Genomic DNA, 16,935 nt, shown 5'->3' on the forward strand with positions numbered 1-16,935 from the left:
ATAACATGACAAATATGTAAATACAAATAATCATATTATTCGCAATACAATCCATTCGTATTTTTTTTCAGCATTATTTCATGTGATGATGATGATAACGGTGATTCATGAATGCAAATTTCTCAAAAAAATTTGTTTCCTTTGTATAAGCGGTGCATAAAAATCAATACCAAACATTGACTTACAAATAAATGGACGACGGGTCTAATACAAAAACTACGAAAAAATGTCCCAAGTCAACCTATTTAAACGTAGTGACATGTAAAGGAATATGAACAAGCTAAAACGTTGAATTTAAATTGTAATGTCATCGCAGTACTGTCTAATAAGTTAAGTATAAGTTCGGACACTTTTTAGCGCGGACCCGACGTCCATACAATTGTAAATCAATGATACCAAAATGCTTTTTACCTGTTGACAAGCCCAGTGGGCCCATTTGAAATTGCATAAGCAAAATTGACATCACAATCTCCATAAAGAGGTAATGATAAATTCACAACACCATTGATCGCTTGCGCGCTACATTGCTCGCCGCGCCCCGGTACATAAACTCTGCCTCTAAACAAACCACGAGGTCGATACTTTACAACGAGGTTGTTTCCTTCACACTCGACGCTTACTGAAATCATATAATGAAGGGAAGGCATGACCACGCATCCTTGGACAATGGAATTGTTATGTAAATGCAGAAGGTGGGTTCAGTGTTCGCAGGATTGTCAGGTCAGACAAATAACACTCTCTTTTTAGTCAGCTAATGGAATAATAAACAATATCTACTAGATTATTTAAGAGTAAGGTTAGGTAATTTATAATGTTCGCTCTTCAGTGTGTTCATAGTTGTGAGTCCAGTACGTTCATGTGATGTAATCACCGTTTAGAGTGTTCTATTTAAATATTTTTATTTTTGCACGAAAATAAAACTGATGAATTATTCAAAGTCATAAAACAAAAGTTGTTTTTTATAATGTTAGTAATATACTCTTGGGAGGTTGTTAGTACTTTATAAATAACCCTGTATATTCCAAACGGTAGGATACCTTTAACTCCCTTCAAATTAAATATCTCGAAATAATCGGAGATTGTTTCACTTTATTTTTGAAACATATTAAAACCTAATAATATTTTGTTGTGTACGCGGTGGTAGTTATTTGGTTTTTAATAACATATAATCTGGTTAAAATTACTTCTTTTGAAATTTTTTGCATGAAGTTACCTGTAATTAGCAGTGTATTAAATTTGAAACCACAAATCAATGCACTTAGTGAATAAGTCTCAATGTAACAGCTATTTACAAACCAAATAAAAATAAAACTTGAAATACATTCTTGTAATGTTTTAAATTAGGTGCCGTAAATAGTACCTTACAGTAACAGCACAGTACATAAATTAGATTAAGCTGATTAGCTCCTGACTTAATAAAATCTAGCCACACCCTTCTAGAATCAAAGGGATAAAGTGAATAAAAGTATTCACCACACTTATAATATAAGCAATAAGAACTACTTTTTCGTCTTTTAACGTCCTTACGTTGGGCGTTGAGCTTCCGCTCAGATCGCCGACGCGAAACACACAATGTCTTTTTCTTTTTTTTTTAGTTTATTTTAGTACAAAAAGTCGTTACTATATGAGTTAATACAGAAAAAAAATTTGAACTATGCTCCAGACAACGAGTAGCGAATATTAAACTTAAATATTAATAACATAGGCTAAAAGGGCTTAAATATATAAGTGGAATACAAAATAAACGCATTTTTGAAGCAAAAGCGAATGGTTAACCATATCAGTGCTTAAACAAATTACTACTTAGAAATAAAGAAAATCAAAACAACACTAATTAACCGGGATGTGAACCTGCGACTACAGACTTCGTAAGAAGACTGTCCTCACTAAGCCGCTAAGCTGTATCATTACTACTAAACAATTTGTTATGGATGCTGATCTTAAATCTGTTCAATGAGATACCAAAGATATCCGTGTAATAAAATGTATTATTGTATAAAGATAACGAACGATGAAAATAACTGTTTCTCGTATAATTCTTACGGAGTCGTGGTGGTGCGAACATTTTTATTTTACGTTGAGGGCGTGCTGGTAAACGAGCTATACTTATAAAATTAACCTGTGACAACAGAGTTGGTGAATCAACCATATTGTTAAGTATTTTGTAGAGAAAAACTGTCAGATTTCTTATGGCGATTTTGTAAGGTAGGTTCGTCCTTATTACACGGACATAAAATAACAATAATAACTTCCTAATTAATAGATTAAATATAACCCGCTTGTAAATATAAAGCTTAGGATTACAAAAACTTATCTATTTACTTCACTTGATATTATAAAAAAAGGTCTTTGGCTAGCATATATGTAGATTATTAGGTGATTATATACGTGATAAAATAATTACTTACTATTAAGACAAATAACCCTGCGATAATAAGTAGCGCCAGATGTCCTACGCAGCAACCAAGAGCCCGTTGTAAGAAGATCCTCGCTGTGTAGGTCACAAAGTCCTCGTCCCGTCTGCTTCAGCGAGGTCCACGTGAAGCCTCGGCAGACGAATCGATCTTCTAATTCACATATCGTTTTACACTGAGAAATGCAACGAGAAAACATAATGATGATGGTAATGAACGATTTGCTTCTGCCGTCCGCGTTGATATTTTAAACTCTATTATATACAAGGTTTTGATGTATAGTATTGAAAAGGTATGTATTTAAATGATCATTTTAAATTTGCAAAAGTAGCGGGCAAAAAAACTAAGCGATCATCTTTTTTAAAGATTCTTTCTCTGAGATATAAAATAAACAAAATCAATGGATACTTTAATCTGTTCTGAGCTACGCAAAAATTGTTTGATTTGTTTAAATTAACTTTGATCGTTTTATGTTTGGCATCAAAATTAAAACAAATGAGCTTAAAAATAAAATTTAGATACTTATTTTTAAAACTAAGTAAATGTTGATTATATTTGTATAGGTACTAATTACAATATAATTAGACCTGAAACGCATTCGGTCCGAAACATGTTCGGAAACGCAAGTAAATTTGCTTCTGCTTTTTCATGTACTAACCTAACCTACTTAATGGAGGGCGCAACCAAACAACCAAGATTTATTACAAGATCAATATCAAAAGATATACTGGTTGTAAATGTCATCAATCGTTAAACGAAAAGACCAAAATACCAAATGTTATTTTTGAATACCAAATATTAATTTAGTATGCTTAAACATAATGATAGTGTTACTTTGAATGCAGTTCATTTATAATTTAGCCATAGATCAAGTAATATAGACGGAACAATTAATGTGTATTCAAATATAAAAAGAATATCGTTTGTTTAAAAAAGTGCTCATTTATAATAAATCAATTATTCTTTGAGAATCAAATATCTCTATTGAAAGGTGACAGAATTTTATGGTTTGGAGCAAATCAGTCTCTGTACGTTATAGTCATAAGTGTCCTTAATGGTATTGTCGCCATGTATAAAATCGTTAAAGCAAAATAGGACATATGAGAATTGATAAGCCACTTCTCTTTGAGGGTTGGAAGTAAACGCACAAAAAGACTGTATCATGTTCCATGTTGTACTAATAACGTTACATACAACGATCTTATTTCTTATATGTGTCAACTCTACAATGAAATGAACAAGGATAGGAGTTAAATCATATATTTTCAAATAATCCCGCGTTTTTAAAAGTTGCAATACTGAAATAACGTAAACAGTAGGAATTTTTTAGATTGCTACTTTCGTAATTTGGTTGTTTGTATCACCAAGTAATTTAACTTTCATTTCATGCATTTTTTATTGTTTTCGTTTAATTTTTTTTTCCTGTTGTGCTGTATAATACGTATTTGTAAAGACACTTTAAAAGAGGCTTTTATATTCAACGAGTTTTTCTCGACTTCCTCGTTGTGTGTCAAAATATTTTATTTTAAATAAAGGTGAGCCTTAATTACCTCCTGTAACTTAGTGTCATTAAAGGATTGCAGATTTATTTTCTATTTGCCATGCATTTAGTACATATAATTAATCAGTATTATTTGTATTCTGTGGTTGTCCCGATAATTAAATAAATACCTGACCGGCCAGGTCACATTTCTGATGTTATAAGAAGTGAAACGTTAATTACGAGTAGTTCAACTTTATAGAACGAAAGCTACTGCTTTTACCTTTGGACCACCGAAAATTCGAGTATTTGCAACTCAAACTTAAATGAAATCTTTATTTCATAGGTAAGCAAATTTCATTTTAAAAATTCATATTAATTAAACTCTATTACTCATTCGTAAGGCAGATTCCCCTGAGAAGAATGAGTAAGAAATCCTACGGGTTACTCCTAGAAAATAAACATTTGTATACATTTATCAATAACAATACTTTTTTTCCTACAATACCAAGTTACGGGTCGAACAAGACGTGCGCCTGATGGTAAGCAACACACTTGCCCATAGCACACTAATGGTACACAGAGCTTTAAAACGCAAAGTTATGAGGGGCACTGCCACTGCGCCCGTCACCCTGAGACATAAGTTTATAAGTCCCTGTGCCTATAATTTCATCAGCACCCTTGCCCTTTAAAACCGGAACGCACAAAGCTTACACTATTGCTTCGCAAGGAGCTCTGCTTCTAGTATTTTTTTTTTTCAAATATAATAAATCAAGGAACCTGCCACAAGTAAACGGGTCACTACCGTGGATTTTTATCATCCAAGTACGCAAGAGCTGTATGAATAAAACGAGGTTTAATAATATTGTTTCACTATAGTTTTAAATGAATCGTAAATGTCAAATTTAGTATAACAAATTTTCATTTAACTTATTCTGTAGTGCTCATCAGCGAAACGTATGTATGGTATATACAGTTTTGAGTATAACTGAATGCTAATGAAGGAAAAAATGACGTATAAAATTAAGAATGAAACTATTTTTCGGCTTTAAATCGCGTATAGTTATTTGTTTTTTCAAACCAACCAAGCCTTTTCTGGTCTCATGTTTTAGATTCGTAAAATATTTTCATTTCCTATCATAACAATCGCGAATACCTAAGAACTCGAGACGTAAGTATATTGTAACCAAAACATAACTTGATCATAAATCAACGTGAAATGGCAATGGCTGCTCATAATTCGCATTTGAAGAATTTCTAAAGAACTTACGATTATCTACAACATAACTTTAAGTACGGTAATTAAGTTAGTGGTTCTTTGCCGTACGTTTACCTCGCATCTTTGCATTCTATTTAAAAGTTAAGAAATGTTGAAACGTAAAAATCACTATTAATTTATTCTACTGTTAGTTTATCCACACTTAAGAACAATCTGTCGTCCACTAACAAAACGGGGCTAAGTGATAAATGGTCAAATATTCGTTTTAAATAGTATAAAATAAAGCACAAAATTCGCTTTTAAAAACAGTTAAAATTAGTTAACAATTTGGACTTATCGAAACTTACCCTAAAGATGCATAGCTGAAATATATCGTCAAACAATTTCAATATTCTAAAAATGGGTTATGGTTTTTTATGATATCTCAGAAATTATTTTGTCACTTAGCCGCTTTTTAGTTAGCGGACGCAGCATTGTCAGAGCTAAAAAAGGATGAACTATGATAAAAATGGTCGTATGTTTAATCGAAATCGAACATAAAGTCAATGAAATCGAAAGACGATCGAAGTTATTCTTTTTCAAATGAAACGTTCTGGTATAGGTGTCCAGTGGCACATATGAAATTTGATCAAGACAATCAACGGAAAAGTATCTATTGCAAAATAGGCAATTCACCTCCATTAATTAACTGGATATATTATCTACATAGGTTGAACAATATCGTAATCCTTCATGCAAGAATGGGATAATTCGAAAAGAAAAGGGAACAGAAAATGGATACATCTGCTTTATATTTTTTTATGATACTAAGTGACTGGACGAACATGCCTGACGGTAAGCGACACGCCTGTCCATAACAGTTGCAGTGCTACGCAGAGCTTTAAATCCAAAAGATCTGAGAGGCACTGCTACTGCGCCCGTCAGCCTGAGACATAAGTTGACAAGTCCCATGTGCCTGTAATTTCACCAACACCTTTACCCTTTTAAACCGCAGTAATGCTCACATTTCTGCTTGGCCGCAGAAACAGGCATGATGGCAGTACTTCCCTAGACAAACCCTTTTACAAGTAGTTCTACTGCTAAGAGTTCGTTCAGGGAAGTACTGCCACCTTACTTACTTTTGCCGCCAAGAAGTAGCTTTACTGTGTTCCAGTTTTGAGGGATAAAGGTGCAATTACAGGCACATGGGACTTGTCAACTTATGTCTCAGTACGACGGGCGCAGTGGCAGTGTCTCTGAGTGGCACTGCAGTTACTATGGACAGGCGCGTCGCTTACGACCAGATGCACGACTTATTCGTCCCGTCACTTACTATTATTTAAAAAAACACCATTATATAGCGTTCTGCTACATATGTTCACGAGTGTATTCCTTGTCTACTTTGATCAAGTACGTCTATATTCATAAACAACTAAACCCCTTATATTTTCATCTTCTGTCTTAAAAGCCTTGTCCTCGATCATAACGAAGATTTTTTCCAACATGAAATAATTTTCCTCAAGTCCATAGGCTAATTCTCAGTCATTACGTGCTATAGTTACATACGTAGAGATAACAAAAACATAACTATAAAATTCCATTTTAATGGACCATATTATGACTAACATACTTATACTTTTTTAAACATACGGTATTGGCATATGTTGGCTAATGCCAGATTAATAAAATAACGTTTTCAGGGCTCTGTTGGGACTCCTGCGACATTGTAATGCTACAGGCATATTCGCAGACGCGAAAGTTAAGATCTTTTTAGGAAAAAAAATCGCATCGTATACGGGGGAGCAAAAACGACATCCTGAAAATGATAGCCGACCGATTCGCCTCAGTTATTCCCAACCGATATATCGAACTACTTGTCACAAAAATTATTGTAGGATAGAGCGGCCATAGTATTTATTTTTTAGAGCGGTTATTAACATAGTAACTATTAACATAGATTTTCAAAGGTTAGTTGGAAGAAATCTCTTTATGGGATAAGCTCGCCTTTGTACACAAATATTTAAATTGTTTCTGAAAATTTGTAAGTTACTTTGTGGTACAATAAAGTGTTTAAATAAATAAATAAATAAATAGTTATTAAGTTGAACTTCTAACTGAAAATAAATTAATATTATTTTTTTTACGGTAAAAATGGTATTCTGAGGAAAAACATTATATATGTATAAATGTTTTTTGTTCCCTTACAAATTTCCAACTCTTCGAACACGTTATGTATGACGAACCTAATTTCATCACCGAATCACGGAGGACTAGACGTAGGCTTGGGTTCCATCTCTATGTTGGGGATATTCCAAAGATTCGCACGAAGCGTTACGCTTCCACATTTATATGGCGAACGGCTAGGGAGTGGAATTCCCTGAATATAAACGTTATAACCTGGGCCTTTTCAAGGCGAGAGTCAATAGGCATTATTTAGGTGTATGCACACCTAAATAATGCCTATTGACTCTCGCTCCATTGTCGACCTCATCGTCACTTTTCATTAGGTAAGATGGAGGCTAAATGCGCACTTACACTAAAAAAAATTTGTCCTAAATTCAAACTACCTACCTACATATAAATAAGAAATGATATGTAATTGTAACAGTAGTAGCAAATTAAAAATTACCTCATCTTTGGTGTAATTCTTCATAGTTAACTCTACGTGCTTCAAAGTTTGATTGTAATATTCCTCGTACGAACATCGGTCTATCTTCTTTGGATCTGAAATTATCAGGAAAATAAACAAAGATACCCTGAAAGCGAGATTTATGGTTTAACCAGAACTTACAGTCATGTCTACACTGGTTTTCAATATAAAACGTATAGTAATTGGAGACGCGATAGGACTCCGGTTCGGTAAATTTATCTTCAGAGTGCAGGACACAGTTTCCCAACACGTAATCGGAAGTCTTAATCATCTCTATGTCCAATGTTCCTTCAAGGCCGACCCATTGTGCTGACCTGTGAACCAAATTATTTTTTATACATAATTAATGAAACCGTCAATGTAAAAAGACGTTATGTTTATAAATATCATATTTATATAAATTAATTTATTTTAAGGAATTTCAAATGAAATGAAATGTTAAAATTGCAACCAAAGCTTTATTAAATAATTGCTTTACGAAACGTATGGAATTGCTAATAGCCAGTTAGGGTTATGGATTTCATAAAATTAATAATAATCTATCATCCGCATCCTAGCAGTATTACCTACTGTCAAGACAAATAATGAAGTAACACCAATACAAATATAATAATAAATTTAATTACATAAAAGCAGATATTAAATAACACCGTTTAAAGATCAGCACTACATTTCATCAATAGGTACTAAGAATACAAGAATTTGGTATAAGAGATTTTGTCAAAAATTTCTAACCTAACAAAATCCCGCCCTGTACCGTGCTTGTCTCAAAAGCTCCCATTATGCAGCATTGCCTGCACAGACCATGCCTGGCTGGCTACGTACACCTAGTCAAAGTCAAAGTCAAAGTCAAATGATCTTTATTTCATGGGTAAGCAAATCACACTTGAAATCGTCATACTGATTAAAATCTACTGCTCATTCGTAAGGCAGATTCCCCTGAGAAGAATGAGCAAGAAACTCTAGGGGTTGCTCTTTGTAAATAACATTTACAATTTTTTTTTTTATTTGAAACATCATAGATCGAGACTACCTGCAAGAGCTAAACTGGTCACCACAGATATTTGTCATCCAAGAACGCAGAAGCTGTATAAGTAAAATAACCTTTAGTATAAAGTTTTTGTTTCACAAAAAGTTTTGTTTCGTGTTTTTGATATTCAATTTTGAATAGGATGTTTTATTATGCAGAAATTTTACTTTTTATTTGTTTAGTGACTTGAATTTTACTTCTGTGTACTGCTTTTGTGTGACCAGTGGGTAACTATAATGAGAGTGAGGGTTAGCGAAAGCGATTCAGTCTAAGAACATAAGTAAAAGGCCTCATGAAACAAAATTAATATTCTGTGAACGCACGAATTAAATTACTCTTAGATATTTATTTAACTTATATGATATTTGCTGACGGTGGGTATCCGCGCGAGAATTTGAAATGATTCATTATCAATTAAAAAATAAAGTTGAACTAGCGTTTTTTAACGTCGAAAAATCAATTTTCCTTGTGGTCAAAATACGTCAAAATATACAGACATTATTATCATTATTAGGGTGGTCTAATTCGGGGCATATTTTATTTTTTTATCCATCCATCCCTCTATGTCTTGTGAAGTAACCGAATTAAATAATTTTAGGATTCTGTTTTTATAATAATTGCTTACAAAAATGTCGTATATTCGCAGTAAACACCGCGAATATTTTATAACAATCAATTGCTGTTGATTAGTATATGACGTAAATAGAGCCGACAATTGGAATATCACGAATAAGACGCCATTCCACTCACAGTCGTATTGTAATAATCGTGATTGAAATGTTTTTTATATAACAAAATATTCATCAAAGCATATTATTAATAACACGTATTTCACAATATTATAGTTAAGGTGAAACGTTGTTTTAGTTAACAATTCAAAATTGTGGGCCTCAGTTTGAACAAAACTTACCGATACTTCTGCTTGCCATTTACTGAAAGTACTGCTTCGTAGCATTCGGTCATGGTAGCATTGATGATCACTTTCAAATCGGGACCGTCTGAATGCAGATGGTAGCCTGGTGTCGTTTCTACAGCCCACCATCGCTGGCGACATCGAGCAGGCCCTGGGAATTGAAGTCCACTATGAGCATACACTTCACGCCCTTTTTCCAGCGGGTTAGGCTGACACCACAGCCCTCTACTTGAATTCGAAATGTTTTTACACTAAAGCAGTTATTTCAACTTACCCTATATGCGTTGGTTCAAATAAACAATTTCCAGGACGGCAAATCTTTCGATTTATCAATTTAAAAAAATTGCTAGGTAGGTAACTTACAAATAACCAGGAAACTAGTTATTTTCGAAAATAACTATTTAAATATTGTTAAAGAGCCATACCAGCTATTTGCTTTAGTTATTCTTCTATTATGCTTTGTTTTGTTATTCTTTTGTGTTGTTTAAAAATATCCACAACTGCATCTTTCTAATACCTATGTAGGTACGTCGTTCTTAATACCCACTATTCTTTTATATCGTATAGGAAAAAAAACAAAAGAGGGAGGCCTACACACGTTCCAAGCAAATCTTCTTGAAGTAAGCGACGTCGTTGTCAGGTCGTAGGTTGTCTTCCTGTGTGACAGCCACCCCGTGGCAGTTGCCTTTGCCATACGCCACCACCACTGCCGCACAGTCCTCTAGCTCGTGACATCTATCACACATAATATTCAACTATACATGAATGGTTCATGGTTCCAAAACGTACGCTTGTATTATACACAATACCAATAAATACATACTGCTGATATTCTTCGTATCGTGTCGATGCTTCTTTTATTTTAGAAACATATTCACTTTGAATAGTATGTTGGACCTTGACTGCGACATCCGTGGCCGCGTAGAGAACCCCTCGTACAGATATTAGAGCACAAGGGGCACAGCAGCAAATGCTACATGGACTGTGTTGGGGCACCGCAAACACATTGGGTTAGACTAGCATCCCTGAACACCCATTTACACATCTTCTCGAGGTCGATTCAAGGACTTCCACACGGATCACCTCAGATCATAACACAACGGTCTAGCTACTAAAACTATAATTACCTAGCTAAGCAAGCCCCTACCAGTGATTCTTCGTCACCACTGGCAGAGTACACGAAAACAGGCGCCCCCCTCTCTGGAGACACCCCTGACCATCGAGCGAACGTTATCGACGATGGGTTTCTACACTGCGCTCGTACTCCTGTGGGAAAATTGCAATATGTTTTTAGTCTTATCGGTACCGGTATTCGACCGTTTGTTAGGATACAATGAGATAGAGCGGGCTGGCTTCCGTAACTCGATGTTGTAGCGCCTATTTTGCGTGACGCCTTGTTATTGTTATGTATCGATCATGACATTACGTACTTGATCCCTATATTGACAAACTATCTATACACGTATCATTCTGGGCACAGGTCTCTTCTAAATTGTAGTATTCACATAATCCGCAGAAGCTGAATGCTTCGTTTTGACATGCCTATTTAGTTGGATGAAGTTAAATTCAGAACGCATCCAATGATAAACTTTATCTTTTAATAAAACAAACTAATGTTTTATAGTTCATGTTTTTCTTTCATCCACCATTTTCCTCGCTATAGTGAGGTGAAAAGTTATATGTTTCGCTCGGCAACAAAATTATTTTGCGTCTCGTGTCTTGAAACCCTCGCTACGCTCAGGAATCCATTTTACAACCACAAACACTCGCGTCAAACAACAACTTTACAGCCTTGCATAACAAATAACAAATAACCTTCTACCCCCGTGATAACCTTGTGATAATATACGAAATGTTTTCCAATTTTCCCGCGTTTTTTTTAAGTCTCTTAGGCAGACTCTATTTTGTTTTGATTTTTTTCCAATTATTTAAGTTTACATTACATTCTATAATTGTTTGTGGTTTGTATGATTTTGAATGTCGACTTTAGCCGGCTATAAATTATTTTTTAAATTTATTTTTGAGCCTTTGCCCAGCACACGGGACACGACAGACTTTTTTTGTGCTTATGCATGACACCCATAGATTTAGTATACAGGTACCCAAAATCTATGATGATACCATATTTTTGTGGCTGAATTCTACTGCAATGGCCGTTGTTTTGTTAAAAAAATATAAAAGCGATATACAATGTGAAAATTCGATACTGCGTTCGTTAGATACTCAATATTTTGATATGTTGTAGAGCGATGACGTTACTATTAAGATTTTGTATAGCCAAATATCGTTCTCTTAAAAAAAAATAATTAAAAATAAATTGTAGTGTAGTTTATATAGATTATTCAGGTGATTTTTTTTCAAATGCGGTAGCACCCCCTGGACAACATCAACGCGCTCCAATTGCTTCCAAGGCCTCTACCCCCTAGGACTCTTCAGCGCCCACTGGGCGGTAGGGCCCACTTTGGAAAACTATGAAATAAAAGAAATTAAACGACGTAATACTACGTCGTTCTACATTACTTAGAAATGTTTGGGGAGGCATAGTATATAGCTCGCGCGAATGTGGTAAAAGGTTCTTACTTCTCAGGTTTAAAAGATTCTTGAGTAGCGACATTTGTCTAAAGTAAATAGTGTAGGTAACACACATGCTGCTTTTCAGTCTAAATAAGCTTAGTTCGGAAATTATGTTTTTAAGAAGTTAAATATTTAAATATTAATAATACAAAATGAAATACACAAAACCAAGTAATATTAAATGTAATGCGACCTTAAATGTGACACGGAATTAAAAGTGATACTAAAACTGTAAATGACACTCATGATCCAGAAATGTTGTAATCTGCTCTACGTAGTTAAGCAAGTTTAACGTCTCGTAGTATGCTATTGCATTTATATATTCAATAATTTGCCGTTCGGTCCGGTTGGTTTACATCTATTGCATAAGGGTTCAGTGTAACTGCAATGTGACGGCCAGTGTCGGTCACACGATATGAACACATGTAACAAGGCACTTATTTTTTTTGTAACTGATACTTGTATGAACACTTGTGTGTAATTGAAAATTAAGAAAGTTTAAGTCGCTCTTGTTTTATATTGGAGCAGTAGAGCTCATTGTGAAAGAGTTCGTCCAGGGAAGCACTGCCACCTTACCTATTTCTGACGCCAAGCAGTAATGTGAACATTACCGTCTCCGTGGTCAAATGGCTCGCACACCGGTATTCATAGTGTCGCCATTTGTGCGGTGCCGGATTCGATCCCCGACCGGGACAGTTAGAGAACTAACCTTTCTATATTGTTTCCGGTCTGGGTGTTTTGGTTCCAATTTCCATAACACAATTACTTTTGCTACTTACTGTGGGATCACAGCAACGTATGTGATGTTGTCTAATATTTATATTGTATTCTGCGTTCTGGTTTTTTAAGGGTAAGGGTGCAGGTGAAATTACAGGTACGTGAGATTTGTCAACTTATATCTCAAGGTGACTCGCGTAGTGACAGTGTCCTCAGATCTTTGCGATTTAAAGCTCTGAATGGCACTGCAACTGCTATGGACAAGCGTATCGCTTAACCGTCCGTCCGCAATCCGTCACGTCACTGGATATCGAAAAAACACTGATTAAGCATGTGAATTTGTATTGCGTGATGGTCACGTACGAAAAAAAATCCTGTAACAAAATAATAGTTTATGTGACTGTTACATAACGAAAGGCATTAAAATACGATTGAGGGTCATAAAAACATCTCACGAGTGTTTTAATGCCTAATTATGTACAGTTACATACACTGCTTTGTCTACACACATATTATAAGCTCTCTGTGATGTTTTCAGGAACCGCATGTTACGACTGACGAAATGGCGGCAAATTAAAACTTTTCTCACGCATGTCACACAACCGTAGTTTTTATTTTTAATTCATAGACAAACTAGAATCGGCACCAACGATCATATCGTTAGATAACAAGTAACGTGTGAAATTGTCAAAATTGTTTACTATTGACATTTCATTTCGAATAAAACTTCATCTCGACTGTTATTAGAACTGAGGTCCAATCAAATTGTTTTGTTTTTCAGAGATGTTCGAAATTTGAATGTAATAATAACATCCATAGAGGGAGAGTAAAACATAACATCGAATTCGATTATAAATTAAGAAGCAATAATAACATTTCCACAGATAAGAAATTTATTCTAACAAAACTGTTTACCTTTATGCTGGTCGTAATTTGCGGTTTTTGAACACATTATAGAGTTTATGATATGTGTGTAGATAAATAATATATGAAGCCACATTTGGAGTTAAAAAGAGTGTGAATAAGAGTATGTTTAACTGCTATCATTCCTCAATAAATAATATTTTACATTATTTTAAACAGAAATAATGCAAAATATATAGCACATGCCTTATGTAAGCGAGTTTTGCATTCATATCCTTTTTTTTTATTGAACGTTGTAGAACAATTATGTAACTAAATATGTTGGTACTTAAGTTAAGAAATAATTGACCTACGTAATTGACGTAATTGTAATTGCAGTTACGTCGTCATGATATTAAGTACAATCTCGGCGATCATATCGCGTTTGAGACAAATATGAAACTATGTCAACCTATCTTTGATCTTTAGAACGGGGAGTTCAGGGTCGGAGCAGACCTGACACAGATGCAAAACCAGTTTGAAAGTTGCAGATTTATAGTAAATTGTTGTTTGTTTTCGTCAGTGACCATTCAAATCTCACCGAGAAAAGTCAATTGGGGTACTCTGTTTTATCTGTGATAAAAAGTGAGTGTTCATTACAGTGTACAATACGTAAATAACCATATCATACATATTTAAATAAACCGCATTATAACACAACGACTTCATACCTTTGATATAAATAGCGAATAAATAGTAAATAGCTTCCCTCAAAAACCTTTTCCTGAAGTGGGTTAACTTTTAGTGATAGTATATCGCACATTCAACTAAATAAAGTCGTAACTCAAAACTAATGAATTGAGAAAACACGAATTAAAAAGTTCAAAAAGTTACTGACTAAAAGCAACAAATTTATATTCTCATTTACAAATGGGTAACTAAATATTTTACATTTAAATAAAAATAAAGACATTATTCGCCATCAGATCCATTCAGTATTTTTTTTAATTTTCAAATCGTGTTTTCTCAATTCCACCATTTTTTATTTACGATAGTATATAAATTTAAGTATATAAGTAAAATATTTATTTAAAATTTCGTTTTTACATTTCTTTGTTTCAATAACTTAGCGATTACCTTTGTTACTTGCGTTAAATCTGGCACGTACTACTAACTAAGAGTAAAGTGTATATATATAGACGCTATGTTGTAGTGATAAGCTGATTCAATTGACAACGTAGCGCAGTATCGCTACTAACATGGCATCATAAACAATTCAATGACAGTCCATCTGTTTAACTAACACTGAATATTTTAAATGATATAGGCAACATTGTTGAAATGTATGTACCACGTCATACATTTTAAGGTCTACCAATTCCGTAAATACGTTAATATTTTTATTTTAGTCTCACAGATTATTTACAGTCAAGTGAATTACCATATTTATCGACACAATATCACATTGAGCCGGTTTGAAAAAAGCTTTTCGTCCATATTATAAGAACGAAAAGGAAGAGAAACGCACAACGTCCTTTTCGCTGTTATTACATGGACAATAAGGCTTTTTTTGCTCGGCTCAAGCCGATTTAGCGTTAATATGTGTAGTGATTCCCTAGGTAAAAGATGGAGAATTTAACCCTTTCATGGACAGTACTTAAGCGCACAAAGATGTTAAAAAAAATTACTATGGAAAATAATAGGCCGCAACTATTGCAACTACACAGAAAGCACTTTGAAATGGCATTAAAAAGCTCGTAGTTGGTTCTTTGAGATCCATATAGCGAAATGGTGTTCTCCAAACTAATAAAAATGGACTTCCGCAAAGTAACGCCTGAATCTATTAAGTTCTCCAAACTATCATATTGTCACAGACACTAGATATGTCTGTGCATATTCTAAATATTTTTACAACCTCAGTGGTCGAGTGGCTTGCAAACCCGTTTTCATGATGTCATCTTTGAAGTCCCAGATTCAATCCCGGCCGGGTCAGTGGGAAAAAACTAACTTTTCTGTACAAGCTCGGGTCTGGGTTTTTGTACTACCGTCGTTGTTTATTACAACACAAGTGATTTAGTTACTTACTTTGGAATCAATGTATGTTTTTTCTGATAATAAGTGACGGAACGAACAAGTCGTGCGCCTGATGGTAAGCTACAAGTCTATCCATAACAGTTGCATTGCCACTTAGAGTTTTAAATCGCAAAGATCTGCGGGGCACTGCCAATGCCGTCGCCCTGAGACGTAAGTTGACAAGTCCCATGTGCCTGTAATTTCACCAGCACCCTTACCCTTCAAAACCGGAACACAGTAATGCTGACGTTACTGCTTGACGGCAGAAATAGGTAAGGTGGCAGTAGTATCCTGGATAAACTCTTTCACAAAGAGTTCTACTGCTACTACTATGTGATGTTGTTTAATATTTATTATTATTAATATTTAATTTTACACCAAACTTTACGGTTGTTACTGTCCATGAAGGAGCTATCGTTCGTTATACAAGGAAGTGCTGTTTAAAATTAATACATTTTGTCTTTTACTTCAGTAATTACACAATAAATCTTGTCGACCTTAGACTCGACAAAAGGTCATTGAGGCCTATAGAAAGCAACTAAAAATGAATGTGTCTTGTTTCAGATGAGACTCCTATATGTTCTCGTTGTAGCTTGTTTGACTGTCGCCGTATGCCTTCTGTCAAGTGTCAATTGTGGAACTTTAACGGGAGCCAAGTGCTCTCAAGACAAGGTGCTTGGTGTTCGCAGCATCTGCCTTCCGAAGAACGCCACTGCCAGTCAAGTTCGAGAGGCGTTATTCAAGGCACACAAGGATTAGTGAATGGAACGTATGAATTAATTACAGTTGAATTACGACGTCGAATAAATTTTCTTAATTAGACTTTGCAGTTTGTTTGCTTTATTTATTAACTTAATTAATACATAAGAAAGCATAAACACAATTTACTTTTTTGCAAAGACCTGGCAAGTAGTCTATCAAGATTTTCTAATTTATTGAAGTCAACATTAAGAAGAAAATAAATTTATTCTTTTATTTTACCAAAAATAGACCTGTAGGGCTAGCACGACAGAGCGCAACTTGTGGGAATGCGACATAAAACG

The 16,935-nt window shown here is 34.6% G+C and overlaps 1 protein-coding gene across 1 annotated transcript in view; it reads right to left on the bottom strand.

The window, feature by feature from the left end:
• Window positions 1–12,299, bottom strand: part of LOC113227134 — a 32,242-nt gene extending 19,943 nt beyond the window's left edge. Inside the window, exons 1-8 of the mRNA XM_026460011.1 lie at window positions 12,266–12,299; window positions 10,813–10,951; window positions 10,284–10,420; window positions 9,683–9,836; window positions 7,884–8,056; window positions 7,722–7,816; window positions 2,409–2,589; window positions 412–619 (exon numbers count right to left, since the gene is read on the bottom strand). Of these exons, the coding sequence (XP_026315796.1) occupies window positions 412–619; window positions 2,409–2,589; window positions 7,722–7,816; window positions 7,884–8,056; window positions 9,683–9,836; window positions 10,284–10,420; window positions 10,813–10,951; window positions 12,266–12,299 (1,121 nt within the window). The remainder of the gene's footprint in view (window positions 1–411; window positions 620–2,408; window positions 2,590–7,721; window positions 7,817–7,883; window positions 8,057–9,682; window positions 9,837–10,283; window positions 10,421–10,812; window positions 10,952–12,265) is intronic.
• Between the last annotated feature and the right edge of the window lie 4,636 nt (window positions 12,300–16,935).

The sequence above is a fragment of the Hyposmocoma kahamanoa genome, unplaced genomic scaffold, assembly GCF_003589595.1.
Source record: "Hyposmocoma kahamanoa isolate Upper Pololo Valley unplaced genomic scaffold, ASM358959v1 202, whole genome shotgun sequence".
Taxonomy (NCBI): Eukaryota; Metazoa; Arthropoda; class Insecta; order Lepidoptera; family Cosmopterigidae; genus Hyposmocoma; species Hyposmocoma kahamanoa.